This window comes from Quercus suber, unplaced genomic scaffold, assembly GCF_002906115.3.
Source record: "Quercus suber isolate HL8 unplaced genomic scaffold, Cork oak 2.0 scaffold_86, whole genome shotgun sequence".
NCBI lineage: Eukaryota > Viridiplantae > Streptophyta > Magnoliopsida > Fagales > Fagaceae > Quercus > Quercus suber.
In genome coordinates, this window is record NW_027069551.1 from 993,237 (window position 1) to 1,019,757 (window position 26,521).

Consider the following 26,521-nt stretch of genomic DNA (forward strand, 5'->3'; position numbering starts at 1 on the left):
CAAGGAAAGAAAGATTTAAAGATTGGATCTCAAGAAAGTTGTGGGTTGGAATTTGTTATGTAGGACTAGGCATGAGCAACGCAAGTGAATAACTGAGCAATAAGAATGACCAAGCTGGCCTTTATTGGAAAGTTCAAACTATGTTTCTCAAATTGCAAGAAAACCTTCCACGTTGAATTATTTTCCAGCTTGATACCAAGGGCAACCAATGCTCTATATAATAATAGCTTGACCCATAAATAAATAAGATGTAGAGTTCAGTTAGTAGTGCCATAGTATGTGTCAGGCCCAAAATCCTCAATAAAAAGCGTGAATTTACAAAATAACAGAGGTAGAGAGAGATTTTGGTACATGGTTAGTATTCCATGAACAATAACTTCATACAAAATTAAGAGAATTCTAAGGCCTGCCATTGTACAAAATTAAGTCTCCACTACATTCATCGCATAACTTATCTACAAGCAACATTATCATCTACTGAAGCTTTTACCTGAACATGTAAATAGATGATCAAGAACGCGGAGCTGCCATTTGCTGCTTCTTTATCCTCTCCCCTTGTTTTACCATGCTGTAGAAAAAGCATCACAAGGAATATAAGATTTAATATCTGAATTTTGTTGAACACTCTTTAGTCCAACTCATGACTGCCACCAAGAACTAAAACTACATGGAACAAGGCAATATAACCACCTATGAAGCACGGGTGTGTTTCCGGATTTGGATGCAGGTGCGGGACTCATCAATTTTTAAAAAAGTAGGGTACGGGTGCAGCAATTAAAAAATTATTAAAATTATTTTTATATAGTAAATTTAATATTTTTAATATAAAAAAAATTCAAATAAAGGGTAGAGTTTATTATTAAAAAAACAATTATTTATGATTTGTTTTTAATAAAATCAATATTTTTGGTAATTGTAAACAAAAAACCACCTTTCAAGAAGGTTCATTTACTCATTTTCCAATTCCCAAGCCCACCCACATGAAACAATTGACTTTCCCACCTATTTAATTTATATTCTTTTATTATATACATTTATTCTTCTTCCAACCATTTTTTTTGTCTTCTCATCTTCTTTTTTTGATAGGTAATCAGAGAAACTATTATTAATGAGAAAAAATGAAGAGTACAAGTTGTTCATGATGATGAACAACAAGAAACAGAAGAAACAAACAGCAAAACAAAAGAAAGAATCCACATTAAACAAACGAGCCCACTCAAAAAGACTGCGCTGACATAAAACCTTTAACTCATCCAACGTCTTCTCCATGTTCTCTAAGGAGCGACAATTTCTTTCCAACCAAACAATCCACATTAAGCACCCTGGAATCAAATTTCAAATATTCGAGTTATGCTTCCCAAGCCACTAATGCCAGCAAGATAAAAATCCTGCCACCGATCTTGGCATAACCCAATGAATACCAAAAGCCTGAAGCATAAAGGACCATAAGGTATGTGTAATAGGACAATGAATCAGAAGATGGTCAACCGACTCCCCATCACCACAACACATACAACACCAATTTACCAAATGGCAACCCCTAAGCATGAGATTATCCAAAGCGAGAATCCGATCGTGAGTAGCTGAGCACAAGAAGAGGACCACTCGCTTACAAATCTTTGGTTTCCACACACCCTTCCAAGGAAACAAAAAATCCGAAGTACCTTGAATTGCTTGGTAAAAAGAACGGGTATCAAACCTACCATCCCCTTTGAGCCGCCAACAAAGAGTATCCCTCCTCACCCCCCGAGGAATAAGATGGTGGATAAGCTAAAGAAGAGAGAAAGATGCAGCTAGCTCCCAATCTTCAAAAGCTCTATAAAACCTTAAGTCCCACACTCTAAAAGTACCTCCTTCTGGAGTCCACAAAACCTCAGAGATGCAAGCATCCTTAGCAGCTGAACACACATAGAGCTCAGGATAGAGATCTTAAAGGGTATTATCCCCAATCCACCTATCATGCCAGAAGCGGATATAGGTGCCTTCACCCACTACAAAAAACAAATGCTTAGAAAAACTCTCCCACCCTTCATGAATGCTTCTCCAAAGACCACATCCATGAATCCTCCTGCACACTTTCGTACACCACCCCCCTTGACCCTCACCGTATTTTGTGGAGATAACCCTCCGCCAAAGATTGGTAACTTCATGCCCAAAACGCCACAACCATTTCCCTAATAAGGCTTGATTAAACAATGCCACACTTCTAATCCCCAAACCACCCAATTTAACAGGTAAACACACATTTTCCCAAGCCACCAAAGGGTATTTGAAACTCCCCACAGAAGACCCCCAAAGGAAATTCCTCTGAATATGTTCCATACTAGCAGCCACGGCTTTAGGAACAGTGAAGAGAGATAGAAAGTACGCTGGAAGACTTGAAAGAGTACTCCTTAGTAATGTGAGCCTACTGCCCATTTTGGACTGTTTTGACGGCCGTTTCGGCCGGAATCGGACCAATTCTGCCGTTTCGGCTCCTGTTTCCACCAGAATTGGGCCGAATCGGCTGGTTTCAGCTCGAATCGGGCTGAATCAGCGCGAATCAAAAAAAAAAAATTTTAAAAAAGCAAAAAAAAGAAAAAAGAAAAAAAGAGGAGCGAATCGGCACGTCGGACACCACATCGAGACAAGTCCAATGCGGGTGCGGCGACCCTAGAGCCGGACCCGTGCTTTCTATATAACCACCACCAGATATTAGATACAAACTTAAATCAACCAGCATCAAAACCGTTTCTGCCAGGTGTGGCATGGTCCAAAGGTCTCATAAATTATGGATTTAAAAATCAGACCAGACCAATTGGTTCAACCATGAACCAGCTTTTATATTGGTCAATTTTATTTATAAAAAGGGAAATTTAAAGAATAAGGGCCCGTTTGATACGTGTGTTCAAATAACAGTTTTCAGTTTTTTTGGACATGTGGGTGAAAAAGTGTATAGAAATATGTGTAATATTGTTTAAAAACTGAAAACATGTGTTTAAAATGATGTACCAAACAGCCCCTAATTCTTCAAGGAACTTATGCTAGCACTAGTAAATCATCTCTCATTTTTTGTTGTGTTTTTCCCCTATTAATGACTGGTCTGACCCCAGTTGGACCAAAAACTAGAAACCAGTCCCTTTTCGATTCTCTATCTAGTTCAGTGTTTAAAACCATGCATATATCATTAAAGACATTACTCAAATATCATTTAGTCACCAATCTGGTGACAAATTAGTATGTCACAGAACAGTATATTCCCACTTAAAAGCCCTTTAAATCAAAAGCTGAGATGGTGATTGTACCATTTTCTTGTATTCAAGCAGCTAATGGCCATTTATGGTGTTGGAAACATCAACACAAGCATGAACCATGATCTAACCCATCCAAATTGACTGAAGACACAATCAGAAGGAAATAAAAACCTCGAGAATTACCAAAAGATTTACCATGCAAACTTCAAATGAAACCCAAGATTAAACCAGAACAGGAAACAAAGAGAGCAACAATTAAGTGGTTTAAGTGCACCTAGTTATCTCAAACATAATATGAAACTGAATGTTCATACATTTTGTGGTTTAGCGGTGCACCAAAGTTGAAGGCAGAGAAAATGCATCTCTAGTCACCTCTCATAAATATACTAAATTACATTTTAGTCCCTTAAAGTTTGGGGTTGTATTCATTTTGGTTCACCAAGTTTGATCTTGTTCTTTATGTATCAAAAAAAGGTTTGATCATGTTTTCAAAATGGTCCTTCCATCCATCTCCATGATTGATATGACCGTTAAGTGCAAGCAAAATTGCAACACCACCACTCAAACAAATAACATGTTCATGTGTGCTTCCATGTGTGTCATTCAAGGCTATAACTTTCTGAACCACACTAGCAGTAGCCTTGAACCAAGGTCTTACTATAAAGATAATTTGACCCAAATATATAATATATTGTTAACCTGTACGTGATATGAAGGATGCAAGAACACCCATTATTAGTATCTAAAGTGCAAAGTAACACCAAATGGTTTTTATATCATCAAACAAACATCAAATACAATACCTGATATCATGAGGGGTGATAAGTATCCACTGTGATCCCAGTGCCAATGCGAAATCCACAAGGGTGTCCAAGCTGATTTTCCGACTTACAGCATCCTGAAGACCAGATGCAAAGCACTAAAATTTTAAGAATGACCCATTCTCATTCGCAATAATATTTTTAATAAAATAAAAAGGAGAAAACTTAGAGGAGCGTATCAAAACTACTCCAAAAGAATTAGAATCAAATTTTGAAAGATCTAAAACTTCAAAGAAGAAAATGGACACTAATTAAAGCAGCATCCAATCATACAATGATTTCAAAAATTATGACTTGATTACATGCTAAGAAAGCTCAAACCATCATAAATCCTATTCCTCTCCAAATTGTCAACATTCCACAGGGAATAGCATTCATCCACATTTCAAATACAACAATTAGAAAGGTGGAGGATGAGGTCATTGGTCCAAGACTCACCAGGTGCTTATATATACATATAAAATAAAATAAGAGAGAGAGAAAGAGAGAGAACCTACACAACTCATTTTCTGCATATCTGGCCATGTAAAATTATCAAATTTTGCATGCCCATAGGCAGAAAAAGAGAAGAGACCTATGTTCTTACAAAGAAAGGAAAAGGAATCCTTACCATGAACACATCAAACTCATCCATCGCTCGAAAAGGGGCTTCTGTCAATTCATGAAGAGCTAATGCAAAGCATAATGTTGAAAAAGAGCGTTCGCCACCTAATTATCAATCAACTACCAACATCAGGAAAATTACTCTCATATAAAGGATTGAGGTATACCTGACTTTGACTTAAAAAATTAATAAGATACCCCAAATAAAGTGAAAAAGAGCCCTATATCAGATAGAAAATACTGAGAAGTCCCAAATTATTCTGAGTAAATACAAAACAAATCATTTCTTTTAATTCATGAAACTATTTGTAGTTAAAAGAAATCTGTAGAGCTATGATGGTTTCAAAAGCACAAACAAGTTAGACAATCTATTTTTTAAGTCAATGCAGGAAAAAAAGAAACCTGAAAGTCCTCTAGTGTCACGAACAGTGCTGCTTGAAGCATCTTGAGGCATTTTAACCTAAAAAGAGAATACACAGCATAAAGAGAAAAGAGGGTTGTCTCAAAATTGTCCAGATATCCAGAAGCAAAGTATTTGAAAATAGTTTAATTAAAGAAGTTTAGTGAATGAAAAATAAATAAATAAATAAATAATGGATCTGAAAGGAGTAATCCAAAGTAAATTTCTTACCTCAACTGAGAGGGTCTTTTCCTCATAACTAAGTTTAATATTTCCACTGATCCCCTTTTTTCCCAAATGGCGATTAAATCTAATTCAAGAGATGGACAAATTAATGGAAATATTCAAATATATTAAAAAACTAGTTCTTTAGAGAGAGAGAGAGAGAGAGAGAACAAAACACTCCTAAAGAAAGTGACTATATTGGAAACAGTGCAATTCATACTGCCAAGTTAATTGGCGCTTCAAAAATGATGCATTCCGATCAAATTTAACCCGGCGCAATCCTAACGCTGTCTCACAAGCCTGCAAATGAACATTTAAAAAATATAAATAAATAAAAAACCCCCATAGGGCGAAGAGGGGGGGGGGGTGGGAGCCATGAGAATACATAATGGAAACAGGTCCCAATAAAATAAAGCTGAAACAAATATGAGGAACAGATCGTGATAAGCTTAAAATAATGGAATGTGCTTGCTGTTCCCAACATTATTAATATACGGGGAAATAATACTTACATGCAATTTTTCTCGAAATGCTTTGTAAGTTTTCTTTTTTTTCAAAATCTTACGTTCTTTTTTCTCATACAACATCCTAAGGTCATCAATCGATTCAGAATATCTGCACATTGGGAAAAAAAAAAAAAAAAAAAAAACTAAGATATTTTACTAAAAAATTGCACTTTACTGTTCTTCAAGTGATACAAAGACAGATGACAATGTCCTCACCGCTGGCTCTCATGCTGAAGTCTCTGATTTAGTCTAGTTAGTTGGGCACTAAGTTGCTCTGGGTTGCTCCCCTCACAACCTCCTAATGCTTCAATTTCGCTCTCAGGACAAATAATAGAAGCCTTTCTACAACTTTCCTGTAGTTTCACCCAGTGAATAACAGATCAGCTATGCGAATCCATTTATGCCAGACAGTCTTAAACAATTATTTCCACAAAGCAAGAAGGATACAGAAAAGCATAAATGCTATTAGTAACAGTAACAGAAAGGCCAATGATATTGGCATTCCGTTTTTAGCTTCTAGCACTCCTAAATTGTGAGTGAATATAAATTAAGAAAAATAGAAATCTTCCTATTTATATTAAACAAAATTCTTATAAATTAAGAGAGAGATACATATCCTCTAATGACCCATTTATCTAAAATTCATTAGAAAAATTTCTATTGCCCATTGGCATTTAGTCATTTACAAAACACATGACACAAGTAACCGGCAACAGTAGGTGCTAAAAATCTAATATCTTTTTTTTTCTTCCATTTTTTTTTTTTTTTGTTTTTGGGGGGGGGGGGGGGGGGGGGTGGTGTGGGGGTTTGTGGTGTGTGGTTGTTGTTGTTAGAATGGTCACAGCATCATTAAAATCATTTACCACTATATCTTTGGAAGGGCATCAAACGTACCAGACGGTTTTTCTCAAGATCATGGTAATGTTCTTCTGCCTCTTTGATAAGAGACAGGACCTTGTTATTCATAATAACTTCATAGTGGGCCTTCTTCTGTGATAAAAGTATAATTTAAAATATTAAAAAGAGTTGCAGAAACAACATTATATCAAATGTAGTGAAGCATTGGAAAATGAAGATTCCAGGAAAAGAAGGCAGACCGCTTCTTCATCATGCAGTGCTTGTTCAAGCTTTATCAGATCATTCTCTGCTTTGTCAAATGCATCAATTTCCCCTTTTGCTGACTCTAAAATATTATTATAGACAAAAAAATGTATAATTGGAATTATTTATAATAAAAACCAAATATGAAATGTAAAAACCTTGTTACTATACCACATAGATTCTCAAACGACACTTTAAGCTTGTTGGCCTTTGCTTCTGCTTCATTCATTCTGACTTGTAGCTTTTCCAGCAACATCTTCTTCTCTTGTACCTCCTCATGGACTTTCTAGAAAATACTCCAATGAGATGATAATGGATCAGAACACACACTGATGTGTGTGTGCGTGTGTGTGTGTGTGTCCACACAATAATCAAAGGAATTATGAGTATTAGTGAACAAACTGAGATTTCTTGATGAAGCTCGTCAACATTCGATGCAGAAGATGCATTTGCTTCAGCACCATATGCATTCTTTACATCTTGCAGTGCTAGTTTCTTTGACATTAAGTTACGCTCTGCATTCATACGCCGCCTCTACACAAACAGCAGAAGCAACACATGACGAACATTCCAGTAAAAGTAGAATATGTAGCTCTACACAAACAGCAGAAGCAACACATGACGAACATTCCAGTAAAAGTAGAATATGTAGCTCTTTTTTTGCCTATAGGTTTGGACTGAGGCAACTCCAAAGGGCTCTTCTTTAAAAAGGTTCACTACTTTATCATATAAATATATATATATATATATATAACCCTTACTAGTGATGAATGACTGTGTGTGTGTGTGTGTGTGAGAGAGAGAGAGAGAGAGAGAGAGAGAGATGGTTTGGAGCCAACATGAACGGTAGGATCATGCTCCCTAATTGAGTTTTCATTCAGAAAATTCAGTCCATCAGAATACTTGAAAAATATAATCTTTTTTGGAACTTGTTTCCACTTCCCTAGCATTTGAGTTTCCATGTACAAAAGCTTTTCTGTACCTAGGGATTAATCAACCCTAGTCTCAAACATTACATGTTAAAATGTTATAAATTAGTCTGTCACAGGGAAGCTTCAACATGTGTGACAATGCCAGATATGACATGTGCCTGATGACCATGTCCAACAAAGGAAGAGAACAAAGGTCATCTTCAGTCAAAGTTTCATATTTACATTTTTGAGTTTTTTTATAACATGGATATTTCAAAAGAAAATTAATAGATGAACATGCAATGTGATTCAAGTTTCTAAGCCAAGTCAAAATCCCGACCAGCAAAGCCCAAGTCCATTTGAGCTCCTATACAAAACTTCAAGCTTTTAATGAAAATTTATCGAAAAAATCTATAATTCTCAGTAAACTACAATGGAAGCCTTTAGAAATTGCTAATGAATAAAAAATGCCAAGGCACAACCCAATTACAAAAGAAGTCTCCTCAATCACAAAAGCTAAGAGTAGAAGATTGTAAATGAACAAAGTGAAGAGAGTAATAAATATATAGTATCAAAATGTCAAGCTAATAAAAATTTTGGACAAGTAATTAAACTGACATGCCAACGGCATTTAGGCCAACTGGCACTTCTCCCCTAGGGAGGGGCATGTTTGGGAGTCAAATTGCCTCAACAGCTTTACCTAGCAAAAAACTAACATTAAAGGTATAAAGCATACATTAATGCTAAACAGTTTGCAAACTATTATTACCTTTACACTTTGTAGATCCTCCTGAAGATCCTGAAGCCTTCCCTCTGCATCTCTTTTTCTCCTCCTGCGCTGTTGAGCTTCTTCATTTACATGTGATGCATCCCTTTGAAGATCGTTAATTTGACCATCAAAAGAACTACAAAGACGGCCGCGTCTTAACTTCCTATTAGGAGGAAGAATCGTCTGGACTGAACCACGAGAAAACCTAGAAAGGAATCATTACAACTATTACTCCAGAAGTCATTCTTACATTTTACTAGTAATACAGGGATTAGATTACAGGGTGCATGGAAACTGCACAAACAGAAGTGAACAATCCAAAAGCAGAACTTGACAATTAACAGTTGCAGATAATAGAGTTTGAGTGGCACACTCAAGGCCCAACCCAATACCTGATACCTGACTAAACAACCAAAAACAAAAACACAAAATGTTACTACTTTCATAACTAAATGTATCTGATTCCTCTTTGTCACTATATACAAAACAGCTCATCTATCTCCATCTATTTTCCCATTGCCTGTGGGAGGGGCAAATAGGTTGGCAGTTTGGGTGATAAATTTAGATTCAATTCAGTTAATGAAATACATGTACTCCTGTTTGCCATGAAGGATTGGGAATTAAGAAGTTATTGCTCTTAAATCAAGCTTTATTGGGAAAGTGGTTGTGGCGATATGTGTTAGAAGAAAGTTGAAGGAGGGTAATAGATTTAATGCATGGCACTACTTGGAGGAATTACTGTTAGCCAAGGTCAGGGGACCGTTTGGGGCGGGTTTGTGGAAGCATATTATAAGTGGGTGGGACAGCTTTCCGTGATTATCAGATATGCTGTTAGTGATGTCTCTAAAATTTTGTTTTTGACATGATTTGTGGAACGGTGAGAATACTTTAAATGAGAGATATCCCAGTCTTTTTCTAATTGCAAGAGATAGAGAAGCTATAGTGGCAAACTATATAGAGTACAAAAATACCATTATTATTAGAATCCTCTATTTATTAGAGAAGAGAAGAACATGATTGAGAAGTAGAATCTATGGCAAAATTAAAGAATTATATTTATGAAATAAAGTTTTGACATGGGGAGGTAAATAAGTTGGAGTAAATCCCTTCAAAAACACAAGCCTTCCAAGTGAATGGAATTCGATATCTCCTACATTTTCTGTTGCGAACTTTCTAGTGTTCCTGGATTCCTTGAGCTTTCATTAATTCTTTTTTTAATGCTATGAATGTTTATTTTTTTTGTTCCTTGTATTCACCCCATGTACTTGGAAAGCACCCCTTTTCTAATGAATTATTTACTTATAAAATATATATAAAAACAGCAACATGAAATTATTCCAATGAACTTCTGCTTATTTAAAAGGGCCACTGCACTTTGGAATCCTGCATAACTAAATTTCGTCCTTCAATTTTTTTAACCCCACCCTCACCAATAAAAAAAAAAACATAATAAATAGAAGCAGCAGTCAAATAAATCCAGTGTTAGTAAAAGCCTCAAGTGCGCTTATGCGCACATGCCTCTTAGAGCCTAGGCACAAAACACAAAGCGCACGCCTGACTGAAGCAAAACGCACATTTTTCACATACAATATCTAATAACCTCTAATAGAAATATTTTGTAACATTTAAAATAAAAAAAATAAACTCAAATTTTGTAAATTTTACTTATTAGGTAAGTGCAATTGTATAATGTTTGTAAGTTCGAATTCTACGTAAGTTACTTCAATTACCAAGGGGTTGTTTGGTTTAGTTAAAAAAGTGTGTATTTTGTTTTTATTTTCAGTTTTAAGTGGGACCCACCACTAAAAAACTGGTTTGGTTTTGTTATTTGTATTCAATTGTCGTTTTCAGTATCCAAAAAAGTTAATTTGAATACAAAAAATGAATACATCTTTTTATGTTTTCATTTTCAGTGAAAATGAATACTGTGGCATTTTTGTTATAATGTTGAAAATGGTTGCAACCCACCAACTAACATGTCCTACTCAATTAAGTGAAAAAAGGTTAAAGGCGCTTTTTCCTAAAATAGGGAACAATTGCCAAACTGGATAAGGGTGTATTTTGTAATCAAAACAGATCCCCAAACAAACATAAATGTGAAAATTTGTTCTTTTTTCTGTATTCAAATTCTAAAAATGGATACAAAAAAGTGAATACACCATTTTTTAAACCAAACACCCCTAAGATTTTAATATAGTAAATTGAAAACAAGTGTCAATGGACAATATCATATTAATCTAGTCATTAAAAGTTTAAACATAACATTTTATATAATTCTCTTGTGCTTTATAAAAATATATAATCATGATAGCTATGATCAAATGATGTATATGATTCATTCAACATACATCTAAAAATCAAATACCAAAAAAATGTAATTAAAAAATGTGTGTTAGTCCATGCCATTTCCTTCAAGATCAAGCAATTAATTTTCATGATTCATATCTTTTTTAGCAAAAATAAAAATAAAAAAGCGTGCCTAGGCATGCTTTGTGCTTCTTCAAAAAGCGCCATAAAAGCGTGCCTAAGGCAAGCTTCATTAAATGAGCCTTTTTTTACCAAGTTGAGACCTTGAGGCTTCAAGCTTTGAGCTTTAAGTATGCCTTTAACAACACTTATAAACCCCATATTTTTCATAAACTACCATTATAACATACACACCCCATATTCTTCAGAATAAATGCTTTATGTTTGCACCAAGACAACAGAGAAATGATAGACTTCTACAAATAATAAATATCGTTTCGAACTTATTTCATAAATATCCATTGACCAAAATCAACTAATTGGTGATGAAATTCTGCAAGTAGCAAAATCAATATATTTCAAACAGATGCATCTATACTCTTCTATATTCCAACGGTCCCACAGACAACTCGTTATCTATTTTACTAATTTATGTTGATAAGACGCACTTTGGCACCCTTGCATTCTCCTCGTAATACCGCCTACTTAGAGTAAATGTGAAAAATCAACCAGGAAAAAAATGATAAAGAGATAAATAATCTAATTTTGACTTACATTTTATATCCATCTAAAGTGTGAACCTCCTTCAAATTCAGGATCCGTTGCTCAAAAGCAACTGCTTTTCCCATGTCATAATCTCTAACAAGAACTTGCCTCTCAGCATCACCCTGGAAATGCAAGCAAACTTGTAACAAGGTGTAGAATAGCACCATTTTAAAGTATAGCGTGAGAGGGGGGGGGGGGGGGGAAGTTTTTTAAAAGATAAACAAAAAATGCTAATGAAAATAGGAAATGAGATCAAGAATTAATAAGTAATCAATAGACATCATAAAAAGCGGAGGAAGATGCATGAAGTGTTACCATATCGACCAACACATTATAGACAATGTGGTTTTCTGTGCGTAGAACAGAGAGAGTGGTTGGGTGATTTGTTTGAGGAAGCATGTGAGGTCGTATATCTAACCTACACAAAGTAATAAGTACATCAAAGAGAGAACTAACACAGTCAAACACAAGATAGCATGCACCTGAAGAGACTCGAAATAAATAGGCATGCATCCACCTTGGTCTTGCAAAGTCATATATGACAATTGGAACATGGCCATAACTTGCTTCCCTAGCACATCCTCTCAGAACCAGAGCATCTTTATGATTAGCAACGATGAATGTATTAAGCAACCTCCCAATGGCATTTTCAACAGCAAAAGCCCACGTATCACCATTAACCAAAGTCTGAAGTACATAGCCATACAATTAAAAGTGTTTGAGAGCAAAGATACTATCACAATTATGCAGGGGAAAAAATTGAGCTCAAGAATCAAAATATATACAAGATATAAACAACAAAAAAATCATAGATCTTGCCCCAACTGTAAAACCATATCTTTATCAAAAGAATTCTTAAAACAGGTGGTTAGGGTTTCAATATTTTGGAAACCAAAACTCTCACATAGAGGAAAGAGAATACACAGAAGGTGTGCACAATTGAGAGACTTCACCAGTATTATCCAAACAGCTTCTATCTCACAATATCCTGTGCCCAAGGTTTGATAAGCATTCATTTCAAAACCAAAGACCCCAATGATCAGACATACAAAAAAGACAGCTTCAGCTATGACCAAAGCCTAACTTATATTTGGATTAAAAGCTAAGCAGATGCCAATTATGAAGAAGACAATCATGGAAGATATATCCCAAAATGAGCACTACTACCATACAATAAATCAGAAAGGCATGCAAAAGTATCATAATGTATATTATAATTTAAAAGATACTTCGAAGCACAAAGAGATAATATCTCAGATAACAGATCAGGAAGAATTTTCAATGCCATTTTACTAAAATTTCATATAAAAACTTGAAAAAGAGAGATGCACAAAGAATCAGAACTGCATATCCCCAAAAGAACAAACTTCCTTAGAAACATGTGCACATGCCCACACACAATAATAATTTTCTAGAAAATATTATGAAATTTTCAACACGTTTTTTATTTATTTATTTATATAAGTACTATGAAATTATTGAAACTTGGACACACAATCATCTGTTACTCACCAAATGGGCTCCGATTGGACCAATAGGCGGCTTCTTGAACCTCTCTTGATGTCTCTCAATTGCACGTAATAGGTTAATAACTTTATCTCCACCAAAAGCCGTAACCTGTCAAGAAAAGAAAAAATTGTCAATACAGTCAGCTCTCAAAATGAACCCAATCATATTGTTTTTAAAAAAATGAAGGTTGGAGTAAACATGGATCTACAACTGCATATGCCCTTTAAGGCCTTGTCAATATTACATGAATCTAGGACTGCAAGACAAAGAGTACTCCGCACCTTGTTGATTTGATGTTGATTGATCTCACGGATGGAATGCTCGATTTCACGACGTTTCCGTTCAAAATCTTCAATCTAAAGGAAACCAAAGTGTATGAATATATTCACGAATTAGAAGATATTAGTTCAGGAAAACATGAGAACATTTCGCTGGTAGTTTTAAGTGACCAGCACAGTAAGCTTTCAAAAAAGTGGAGCTAACTTTTACAGAAATGCCTTATAGAAATTTTTGAAACACCCCCACCCCCTTCTTTTTTTATCCTGGTGCATCCCAAAAAATAAATTTCTGTCAACAACAGGGTGAAAAGGGTCACCATTTTAACAAAATAATGAAAGGAATTGGTAATGGAATTTAAGATACAATTTTGCTCGGTCTTGTTTAGATTCAAACAACAAACATTAATTTGTAAACATAATTGATCCACTTCAAAAGTTTCTACGTCTTTTATCTCATTGGTCATCCAATCAAAAAGAACAAGCTTTTTCTTCTTTTGTGATGAATAAAAACTATGATCAACTAGGATGAGTGGTGGATGTGACAAAGTTAAAAAACAGTGGGTAAACTTCATACATGTAAGCAGAATAAGAATTTCATATGTAAGTAAATAGATTATCTCAAGCACAAAAGAGAAGAAAGCATGAATTAGAGAATGAGATATAATTTATTGCCATTTAGTATATTAACATAGTTATAAGCACTTGATTGCCCAAAATAACTATTACCAAAACTTAGTAATTTATGACCAAGCCAAAATTCTGAAAAACAATTGATTTCACAACAATGACATTAAAAAGCACATCAACAAGAGGTTTTTCCATAAGCATCGCCTGTTTATAACATAAATTTAGTTGATCAGTATTTTTTCTTTTTTTTTTGAATGAATAAATTTACTTCAAGTCAACCAAAATAAGTCAATACCACTCACTCAACAACTTCAGAAGGTATTCACAGAACAAGATAAACTCAGCTCACCATAGCAAACCAGACACATTATAACAAAGCTTAAAGCATCACAATCAAATATGTAGAATACCCCAATTAAGCAAATACTTATTTCATTATCAATTCCCCAATTGGTAGAAATCAAGACAGGGCAGAACAAGAACATAAGTCAAAGTATTGGAGAATACAAAGCGCAAGAATACTAACAAAGTATTGGAGAAAACAAAGCGCCTACTTTTTCCAAAAAAAAAAGGAATCCATATAATCAGTTAGAGGGACGTACATAATAGTAACACGTGAAAAGAAGAGATATAAGTGTATTTATTTGACTCAATAACCAACCTAGGAAAGAGGTTTAAGAATTGGAACAAGCACAAGGCAAAATTCTTGGAATTAATAAACACAGCCATAAGAAATTTTATATACAGTGCCAATGAGCTATAGCTCAGCTGCCACTCCGTCCTCCCATAATAATGGGATGGAGCATGAGGTCATGGGTTCAAGATCAGCCATAAGCAATTTTGTACAGAGTTTGGTTTTTTCTTCTGTTTTTATTTTTTTATATATGTTTTCTTTTGCCAATTCATTCTTCTTGCATGAAGTAGCCTTGTTTAACAAAATTTCTCTTGCTTATCAAAAAAAATAAAGATCAGCTGGGTGCATGTTAAAAAAGAAAAACCAACAAAACAAAAGCAACATCATTTTCAATTCACTAAATTTACACATGTCCATATATGGTCACATCCACATGCCCAAACTTCAGGGGGCACTACATCCAACAGCCTGAGTCCAAGACAATTTGTACTGCAGAACGTTGAAGGTTTGTAAAAATAACGGCCAGCAGAGAATCAGATTCAACAATAAAAATCTTAGAGGGGGGAGAGAGCGAAACGAAAAGATAAAAGTTGACAGGAAAAAATTATGCTACACAATCAATTTATCCAATGATGGTAATTATCACCACACCTCATCAGCAATTCTTCGAATTTCACTTGATCCCTCGTTTAGGCTTTCTAATAAGGCACTCTCTTCTTCCTTCAAACTGAAAGATTGTTGATTTTACTGGGAGTGAGTGGAATCTACCTTGAAAGCAAGGTAAAAAATAAATAAATAAACGCAAACTGTTAAAATGAAAATTTTCAAAACCTTGCAAGACTTGAAGCAGTAGCGTCAACCTCACATTGAAGTCCCTTCAACTTCTCCTCTATTTCAGATTCCTCAGCCTGCAGTATATCAAAATAGGCATAAAGCCCATATCATATTGGAGTAAACACAAATTTAAACATTCAACATTGGTTATACTGCCAACCACATTTTCAGAGATGGTCACGTATGACAACTCATGCTTGTCAAACAAAGACATCAAAATAAGGATCCTTGTTATGTGGCACGTTATATTCAAAGCAAGAATTCTGGACAGAAAAATAAAATCATAGAAAGAACAAAGCAGGTGGATGGCAAAAGAAGTGTCACTTCAGTAACAAAATAAAGAGGAGCATCTTTAATTTTTTTACAAGTGTTATCACAGTAATAGCCAGAAAACACAGGATAGAGAAAACAGAACAAGGAAAGACCAATACAAGAAACCTATTATTTATATCCGGGAGAACAGAAACCTGTGTATTTTTAACATGCTGCTCATGAATATCCTGAATTTGTTGTTCAAGTAATCTAACATGCTTCACCATCTTCTGGAGTTGGTTACCCTTGCGGCCATATTCTTCTTCTAGCTCAAGCTTCTCTTTTGTTGCCTAAGAAAGAAAGAAAAAAATTCATCAAGAAGAGATAATATTAAGAAATTTAAACAAATCAAGTATAACTATTATAATCAAATGAAGGGCAATGGTTGAAGAGCAAATAAAATGACTATTATAAAGGCAAAAGCTGGCCAAAAAACAAAGAAATATGGATGATAACAGCAATGCAAAAAATGAATATAAACGAACAACTCTCAAGGTAAAACTAATTAGTGTTTTTTATATGAGTAAATTAATTGGCAAAGTGTGCATACTTCCCAACTGCAATGCTTAGAAGCAAAGCATTTCATTGTAAAGCCAAACTTCACTTTACTTATTACCATTTACCACAAGCATAGTAGGTTCCACAAAGATTGAATTGGTCTCTCTCTGTGAGACATCTTCCCTTTCTTTTCCTCATTCTTTTACATATTACAACTCCAGAGAAAATATGGAGACATTAAAAAAAAGGGGGGGAACAAAATACAGAAATATTAATCATGTTTATAGTTCACATAATATAATTTCAGCAAGCCACTAGTCCTATCCTATACCTTTTACAAAAAGAATAGATATCAAAATTTCAACTTACCAAGGAAAGTGTCTGCTGCAACTCATCCTTCATTCTTCTCACTTCTGATGTATTTTCCATCATGCATGCAATTTGAGCTTTCTTCTTAGATATCCGTTCCATCAGCTCCTCAACTACACTCTGTAAAAGTCAATAGATGTCAATACACACACACATAATGTTATAACATAGTTCACCTGATCAGGTTTTACATAACATAAAAGGAAGCAGGACTTAAAGGATTCCAAGAAAAAATAAACCTTACTTAACCGTAATAAAATCATATTTAGTCATGTTTCAAAAGGTAGCCCAATCAGCTGAGAACCACACCCTATGTAATGAAGTCACTGATTCATGCCCCCCCCCCCCTCCCCTCTTTCCCCTTGGGGCCAAATTCACTAAATCAAAAAATTAAAATAAAATCATGTTTGGTCCTTTTGTAGCATTTTAGGAAAATAGAATTTAAACTTGTTCTTTATGTTTATTCGTAAAGTGACAAAACTCACTAGATGCTGACCAATCATTTTGTGGTCAATACTTTCAAAAGCAACATAATTTTTGGGAAGGTAACATACTTTGAATATAAATCAGCATTCTTGTGATTTCAAAACAGCCAACCTAGATTGTAACTTTGTTCAGACCATTTAAAATTCAGAACTTCCCACCTAAATTCCCAAATAATCACTAGTTCTTCAAGCATCTCTTCAAGAAGTAGTAAGACACTTTTTCACCAAAATTGAAAATAACATGATGTGAAAAAAAATTAACATCATATTAAAAATTAGCCAACAACTTTTAACTTAGCAAGATTTCATTACTCACTAGTTGCAAATCAATTTTAGCTTGGCATGCAGGTATACGATCCTTCAGCCTCCCAATCTTTGTTCTTTGTTCCTCGAGTTGCTTATCTACATCATATACCCATGACCAAGCAAGCTTCTTCTTCAACTGCTGTACCCGTTGAGAGATTTCTTCCACATGCTCCATGTTTTTAATCTTTCCTTGCAGCTCATCAAGCTCCTTTAGCATAGGTTTTATTGATTCCTCCAGTTCATGAACAAGGGCATTTGCCGACTTCAAGTGTTCATCAATGTTTTGTAAAAGGTCACTCACTTGCTGAAGAAGTGAGGCCTTGTAAAAGAACTGAGCATCAAGTGTCAGTATTGCATCCATAAAGTACTAAACATCCACCCAATTGCAAAAATTACCTTAAATTTGTCTTTGTCATTCCCCGAATGCAAAAACTCTCTGCTTTTGTCTTGACTCATTATAACACAGGGATTTTCAACATCAATCTGCAGTATACAGCAGATATCAATAAGTACCTATGGAAAAAGTTTAACTTCCAAGAAAAACATATACAACTTCTGATTCAAGGGAAGGGGGAATTTTTTATTTATTTATTTTGATAAATAAGGGAAGGGGAAAAAATTAACGTATATAACTGCATTCCACTACATTATAGTCTGCACACATCAAGTTCATACAAAAAACAGATTGAAACTAACGCTTGGAAACCACCTGCCATCCGGCCAGTCCCAAAAAGGCCATCTTGCCAGACCAAAATGTTTCAGATTCAGAGTTTATTTATGTTTTCCTATATTTTTAGGTAGAAATACTTCAGGAATCTCTATTAATTCTACAATCAAACCAGCTTATTGGGTTATGTTTCAAAGGTTTATTGGCTACTCTCAATTCAGTTTTGAATTAACAAAAGATCCAAGTTAGTTGGCATGGGTTACATTGGTTTAGGTATTTGCTATTATAGAAGAAAAAAAAATTCACAAAAGAGGGGGGGGGGGGGGGGGGGGGGGTAGTATGAGGTAGGGAAGACTCCCAAGTGCTGTTTTGGCAGAATCATTGGGATGGCAGTAGCACCTTTCAAGATAAATATCTGAAGCTCTTCAGGTTTGCGAGAAACAAAGATGCTCAATGATTATATGGAATGAATACTTGGTAAGGTGCACTGGAAACCTATTTTTAATAGAGAAGCTCAAGACTGGGAGTCTATGGCTCGGTTTTTTGGATGATTTGTATGCTGCATAGATTCTTCTTCTGGTTGTGATAAATTGGTTTGTCTCACTTTCCCCAATAAAGGGTTCAAATCAAAAGCTATTATAGTGCTCCATACTAGAGAAGCCCATGCATCCCCAATTCCATTGGAAGTGTGTATGGATCCCCTCCTAGAGTTTTCTTTGTTTGGGAGGTGGCTGTGAGAAAAATTCAGACCACAAATAATCTCCATAAAAGGGGTATTGTCATGGTGGATTGGTGCTATACATGAAAATCAGATGGTGAAACAGTAAGTCATCTGTGTACACTGTCCTGTTGCTTATGATTTGTGGACTTTTTTCTTCTGCTCAATTGGGTTTGCTTGGATTATGCTGAATTCTGTCAACACTGTGCTGGAGTCTTGGACTGGAGTGTTGAGATAATGTCGTTATGGAGCAATTTGGGGGGCAGGTCCAGCTTGCATTCTATGGTGCATTTGTAGAAAGAAATCAGCGGATGTTTGAGGGGAAGGAGTTACCTTTGCCACATGTGAAGTTTTTCTTTCTGATAACCCTTTTCGAGTGGGCATTGCTTTCTTTTACGCTCTCAACATCTTCTCTGATAAAGTTCCTAGGCTCATTGCACTTATGCTGCTAATCTCATAGTTTTCTTTTCTTTTTTATTGTTTCTTTTGTTTTCTTAAGCTTTGTATACTTCCTGTATACGTTGAATAATAACATTCAATTACTTATTAACAAAATATATAAAATAGGAACACTGTGTACAAACTTTATAAAAAAATAAAATAAAAACATATGTACAAACATTCCAGACAAGGCAACATGAGGAAAACCTATGCAGGATAAAGTAGGGCAAGGGATTTTTTCCATCCCTATATGAAGGCTTGTATTTAGGCCCAAAAGCTTGTTATTACAAACCAAATATGTAGGAAATCAAGAAGTGGTACAAAGATCAGATCTGCAACCATGAGCCTTTAGTTCAAATAACTACGGCAAACACCAATCATCCATTATGCACACCAGGACCACTATACAATTCCCCCCCCCCCCCCCCCCCCCACCCAAAAAAAAAAATCTAGTACTTCAATAATTTTTGGTAAATACTAAATATCAATGTGAATCTTCATTTTTTTTTTTTTTTTTTTNAAGGAAATGAATATTTTTGTCTAAAAACTCTTTATATTTACCCTATGAAAGTGGAATGGCAATGTAACAGGGCAGGTTGGATCAAGTGTGCCCTGTCCCCTCTTCAAGGCAAGGAAAACCCAGATGGTGCAGGAGCAGGTAGGTTGGAGGCAGGACAGGTTGGAGGTACAGAAATATATGTGGGATACTCCAAAGAGGTGAATGGGACAAATGGGGCAGGACTTTGGAAACATATTAGAAAGGTATGGGATCACTTTGCATCATACATTCAGTATGAGGTAGGGAAGACTCCCAAGTGCTGTTTTGGCAGAATCATTGGGATGGCAGTAGCACCTTTCAAGATAAATATCTGAAGCTCTTCAGGTTTGCGAGAAACAAAGATGCTCAATGATTATATGGAATGAATACTTGGTAAGTGCACTGGAAACCTATTTTTAATAGAGAAGCTCAAGACTGGGAGTCTATGGCTCGGTTTTTTGGATGATTTGTATGCTGCATAGATTCTTCTTCTGGTTGTGATAAATTGGTTTGTCTCACTTTCCCCAATAAAGGGTTTCAAATCAAAAGCTATTATAGTGCTCCATACTAGAGAAGCCCATGCATCCCCAATTCCATTGAATCTTCATTTTTTTTTTTTTTTTTTTGAGTAGTAAGAAAAATTTTATTTACAAGGCTGCTTCATGCAAGGAGAACGAAATAGCAAAAGAAAACCTATATACCAAAATAATAAAAATAAAACAGAAGAAGTGTCTGTTTCGCAAACATTATTTTGCCAACTTATTTTACTATTCAGCTTATTTTTGCTACTATTTATAGGTCCCATTGCACTTTTTAGTATTATTCATGGGTTATACTGTACTATTTCAGCTAACTTTTACCTTTATCTATAGTATTTTCAGCAAAAAGTGTTCAATTTCAGTAAAATAAGCAGATCTCAAACGGACCCGAATAAAAAAGTAAAAAACCAAACTATGTACAAATAATAAGAGAATCTAGAAACAACAGAATGATAAAGAAACACTAATATGTGATACAATATGATAAAGAATCAAAGAAAAGATTAGAGAGAAGGAAGAAAAGAAAAGAGGGAAAAAAACCTATCAACGAAAAGGTGGGGTGTTCGGATAAGATAAAATAAAGGCTAGATATCACCAACTTTGATGCAAACTTCCATTAACAAACAGACATGCAAATTCTGATCATAAAGACTTTCAAACTTCTAAACAGCTACATATTGGAAAGTCAAGTGTAGAACAAGCCAAAGTAAATAAAGAGGGATGAAGTGGGATATATGGGGAAGAGGATACAAAAGGGCTTCCATCACAAGCTTCTTCTTCTTCTTTTTTAACATCTCCCAAGTCCCAACACACATTACCTTAACAAGGAGCTCTCCCAAGATATATACTCCATCCTAGCCACTGATTCTTCCAATTTATGGTGATCCTAACTTATTTAATATCAAGCTTCCACGACAACTTAAGTCGGACATAGCCACTCCCCAAATCATAAGGACATAGCAAAGAATAAAATACACTAAATTATCAAAATACATAAATGAATGAATTCTTGGTCAAAAATGGAAACTATGAGGTTCAAAGTTTATAATTCCTAACTTTTTTTTAATATTAATACAATAGAATTTGAACCTATGACATTTACTCCATGATAATTACTCTTTATTATTAGCACCAATTGGTTTTGGGTGTACGCAGAGTTCGAACCCCAAATTTCTACATATTCATATGAAAGAAGCGTAATTTTTTTACCCGAAAATTTTTGCATCGGGTGCATTATGTATTTACTAATTACTTTCATCAACTAAGCAATCAAAACTAAAGCCCCTCATGTATAAATACCTAGAAAGCAAAGACATAACATTAACTAATTATCAAATAATGCTGATTTGAATACCTGGTAGGGCAATGTATATGCATATTAACCCATTAAAAAATAAAAATGAAAATGAAAATGAAAATCACTTTTCTGAGTTCTTAATATGCTCACATTAAAATGTTCAACAATCTCCCGAAGATCATCTTTCCGACTAGCAACCTTTCTTCCTGCAAAATTCCTCCGAAGGAAAACAAAATCAAGTAAGTACCACAACCTCACCAACCAATCATTTTAATAAATATAATCAGAAGAGATTATTAGAAAGAAATAAATTTCATCAGAAAGAAGTACGAAAGTAACCAACACAATTTCTTTGCAAAAGACATCACATATAATGGTTTTATTTGTGGGTTAAAGATTAATACATTTTTTAACATAAACAACTTGACACTTTGATTACATAAATGGTTTTCTAAATTTGTACTGCAACATAAATTACACCATCAAATTCCAAAAAAGAAAAGTGTTGGAACCTAGAATCATGTTTTATTCAATGAAGTAAATTAATTAGGGACATGCAAGATCACAGATCTCTTCTTGGCAGTGACAAATTGCATGATTATGCTAAAACTTCATTTTCTAAAATATTAAAAAAAAAAGTGAGAGAGAGACAGGCAGTTGGAAAGAAAATTAGCAGCAGTCACACATCATAACAATCTTCTCATATAATCAGCTTCTAGGTGTTAAATGTGTTAAAAACAAAGCAAGGTAAACTAAAACTTCCATAAGATGCTATAACCAAAAATGTTAAATAAACCTTGTCTACTTTGGGCAATAGAGAACATATAAAGCTACAAACTAATAGAAAAGCAAAATCAAAAGCATCTGCAAGCCACATTAATGCAACTCTCATGAATTACATTCAATAGTTTCCCTTTCAACAATCTTCTATTTATCACTTAAATTACTCTGCCCCTTTTAATAAACTTTGTCTACTTTTGCGTATTTTGTTCCAACCAAGGGCATTGTCACCAAATTATCTATCTAAAGCATGTCATCAAAGATATTTATCTAACCAGTTCAGAATTTAACTTATCAAAAAAGGTTCTCACAATATTATGAAATAAATAAAAGCTTTCAACCAATCAAACATTTATCATGAGAAATAAACTTCCTATTTATTGAAAAAAAAGAAAAAAAAAAAAAAGAGAGGAAGTATTACATAACATAAAATACATAGCATAAGCCGAAAATTGAAACCTTGGTGATCCTTTAAAACAGTGGTGCTGGTAGATTCAGTTATTCTGCGCTCTAAAATTATGGTATCGCCATATATTTCTGGCTTAAAGGCATCTTCACCTTCATTTTTTATTTCCACGGAAACAACAGCGTAACTGCAAAGAAAAAGTAGAAGATAAACTAAGAACTTGATAAAATAATTTAGTCTCAATATGGAAATCAACACATCATAGATCCATTTGTTGACTCTAAAGGCTCTCTTTTTCCTTCCTTTTCAAACTTTTAGCATCTCCACAAATAAATGATCACCATTTAAAGGTGGCTGCATACATTTTAATAACCTTTTACATAAAGTGAAACCAAGTGACCATTCAATACCATTATCAAAACATTGTAGTATATGTGTATATGGGTATTATATACAAGTATATGAGTGTATGCTAAATTTGGAAAATTATGTATAATAAGGTGTTATAATCTCTCTTTGAGCTTATTAAACCCCAACGAGGTTACAAAGGAATGGTAACAAGCAGAGCATTAATCACCTTCTCCATTTCAGCATCCACATCAAATTTTATAGTATTGATTTAAACTTCCAATAAGTAAAGGAATATATTTCATTTTATTGTGCAAAAAAAACCCCAAACAAAAATTAATACGGAAAAGCAAAAACAAAAATTCAGAACTGACAAACCTGCAACCAGTTTTTATAAAATCCTTCAAGGTGGATGCTCTCTGGGTCCCTTTAGCTCGGCACCCAAATGCAACACATAAAGCAGTCAAAATTGCACTCTTACCACCTGTAAACCCCAAAAACCAAACAACATTTCACACATAAATTAACCCAATAATATGCCACCACTTACTCAACATTCATAACCCCAACATAACTAGTACATAACCATACACTAATAAACTCAAAAATTAATTAATATATGAATAAACTCAAAAATTAATTAATATATGAATAAAACTTAAGTACAGTACCTTAGGTGTTGTTCCTTAGATTCTCTTCTTAAGATTCAGCCATGTGGTTACTTAACTAAAAAGTACACTTCCATTCCATATGAAAAAATCTTCATGGCAGAATTTTAAGAAGGAGAACCTAAGGAACAGCACATTAGTACTGTACCTAAGTCTTGCCCAAACGATAATAGAGTTACAACTCCGGATAGAATAAATTAACAAAATCAAGTGCCTAACTCTAACTAGTCTATTAATGATCAATAGTTATGACTCTAAAATTTTGGGACTTTTTTTTCCGACAGAAAGCCTTTTTTAAAGACAGTTTTCCAGTGTTTAGTAGTGTCAGTAAATGTGGGTCAAATGAAAACATAAAAGTTGTTTCATTTTCAAGAGGTTGTTTACCACTTTTTATTTACCAGAAAACAATCTAATTCTCATAGTTACATGTTTTGAATTATACAAAAAATACTAATAATTTGCTGCACCTCCCAAACACCAGAAAACATTTTCCAGCTCATTTTCACGGTCACTACCAAACACAGGAAAAATGACATAACTTTCCAGAAAAAAAAGGTTTCATTTTTCCAGAAAACGTTTTCCGCCGAAACAAACAGAGGCACATTATTGTTGTTATAATGTTGTTGTTGTTGTTGTTGTTGTTGTTGTTGTATAAATAATCCATTAAAAACAAGTAAAACTCAAACAAGTAATAGTTATCGCTATTATACTACATAAAATTCAAAAACCCCAATTCAGAACCAAAGAACGATAATTTACTAGAAAGTTCGCAATTGAAACAAACACATACACACACTGAGAAAGAGAAAGAGAAAGAGAGAGAGAGAGAGAGAGGCTCACTTCCATTTTGACCGGTGATGAAATTCACCCACTCGCCGAGCTCGATTTGGAGATGGCTATGGCACATGAAGTTCTCCATTCGGACGTTCTTGATAATGCCTGCGCTCGAACGACGATGAAGGACGGGAATGGAGCGGGAGGAAACCCTAGAATCGGCCATGGCTAAGGCTTGGATTTAGGGTTTTCTCTGCGAACCCTAATAGAGACGGAGATTTGATTTTGAGGTTTGGGAGTGATCGAGTACGAAGGTATAGAGATGGAGAGAGTTTATAAGGCGGGAAGAGGGTTTTGCTGTGTGTGTCTGAGGAGTACAAGTTACCCAATAAAAACTTCAACCGATGCAGTAAAGAAATTTTTATAGAATGCAAAATTGAAAAATGTATCAATATTTGTGTTTTAACTCCTACAATCACTCCCATAGTCGAGTTAAAAATGTGTAAATTTATAAAATTATTATAATAATTATGTAAATTTATATTAACTTTATTTACTTTACATATAGCTTTTTTATTCCTTTTTTAGGTATTACGAGACTGAAGGAAGAGGATAAATATTAGTTATTGTATATGAAGAAAGAGAAATAAAGTAAAAAATTTCAAAATTTTGATATTTTAATATAATGTAGCATAAAATGAATAGTGGGGTGTTTTGAAAAGTAAATATATATATATATATATAAGTACTCCACTCTTAATTTAAAATAGACATAATTTTTAGCATGAATTGATGTGAATATTCTTATAGAAACTTCTTTATGAGAAATTTAAAAAATAATTTTTTATAGTTTTTTTATATATTTTTTCATAAAAATTATTTAAAACTTTCTTAAATCAATATATTAATAAATACTCTAAGAGTATCACTTAATTAGACTTTTGAGTGTTTGTCATTTCTTTTTCTTTTCTCTATCTAATACTTTGCCAGCATAATTCATTAATTAATTTGATAATTTCACTTCAAATTGATTTTTTTAAAATTATTATAATCTATGATATCAATCACAATTAAAAGTTAATATTAATCTAATTTGTTTAGATAAATAATGCAGTAATTAAAAGCTAAAGGTGAATGGTCATGGGGATCAAGAGAAATTGCTTTAACAAAAAAATATACATATTTCAATTTGTTTTGTCCCTTTTTATTTGGTTTTCATCCATTCAATTTGTAATTTATAATTTATAATTTATAATCCATAATAAACATTGCTTGAAGTAGACTTTTTGTTGATCTCATCAGGGGCGGCGCTATTCTATATTCAGGGGTTCAAATGAACCCCCTGACCTAAAATATATATATATATATATATAATTTTTTTTTGTTAGTTTAATACATTAATTTATTTTTAAAAATATTTTTGCACACCCTGACTTAAATTTTGCACACCCTTATTACAAGTATTTCCAACTCTTCCTGACCTAAAATATATATATATATATAATTTTTTTTTGTTAGTTTAATACATTAATTTATTTTTAAAAATATTTTTGCACACCCTGACTTAAATTTTGCACACCCTTATTACAAGTATTTCCAACTCTAAAAGTAAAGAGTCAATGTTTGTAAATTGTAAGTATCACTCTTTTTTATAAATTTATATTATGTGTGTAAGTGTGTCTAATATTGATTGTGTGCATTACTTTTTGTTATAATACTATTTGTGTGAATTATGATGTGTGTGGACGTTTGTGTGTACAATATAAATATAATATACATTTATATAATTTAATAATTAGGAAATAAAGATGGTTTGTTACATATGGGTGTATTGTTATCATGTTATAATAACTTTTTGTTATAAAGTTAGTAAAATTTAAGAAAAAAATTGTAAAGTTAGTGATTGTCTAAG

General features: G+C 34.0%; 1 protein-coding gene across 1 annotated transcript; it reads right to left on the reverse strand.

Annotated features, from left to right (window-relative positions):
• Positions 1 to 261: 261 nt before the first annotated feature.
• On the reverse strand, positions 262 to 24,996 carry LOC112019806 (structural maintenance of chromosomes protein 6B). The gene is made up of 28 exons (XM_065774105.1): positions 24,676 to 24,996; positions 23,546 to 23,651; positions 22,873 to 23,006; positions 21,784 to 21,839; positions 17,830 to 17,916; positions 17,444 to 17,764; positions 16,643 to 16,762; positions 15,931 to 16,065; positions 15,461 to 15,537; positions 15,281 to 15,356; positions 13,372 to 13,446; positions 13,094 to 13,198; positions 12,099 to 12,268; positions 11,897 to 11,999; positions 11,591 to 11,703; positions 8,570 to 8,774; positions 7,292 to 7,423; positions 7,061 to 7,175; positions 6,886 to 6,971; positions 6,683 to 6,778; positions 6,005 to 6,141; positions 5,795 to 5,897; positions 5,503 to 5,582; positions 5,289 to 5,367; positions 5,060 to 5,117; positions 4,665 to 4,762; positions 4,037 to 4,131; positions 262 to 568 (listed from the first exon to the last, which is right to left on the reverse strand). Exons 1-28 carry the CDS (start codon positions 24,833 to 24,835, stop codon positions 511 to 513), a joined length of 3,180 nt encoding a protein of 1,059 aa, XP_065630177.1. The 5' UTR covers positions 24,836 to 24,996; the 3' UTR covers positions 262 to 510.
• Positions 24,997 to 26,521: the final 1,525 nt, after the last annotated feature.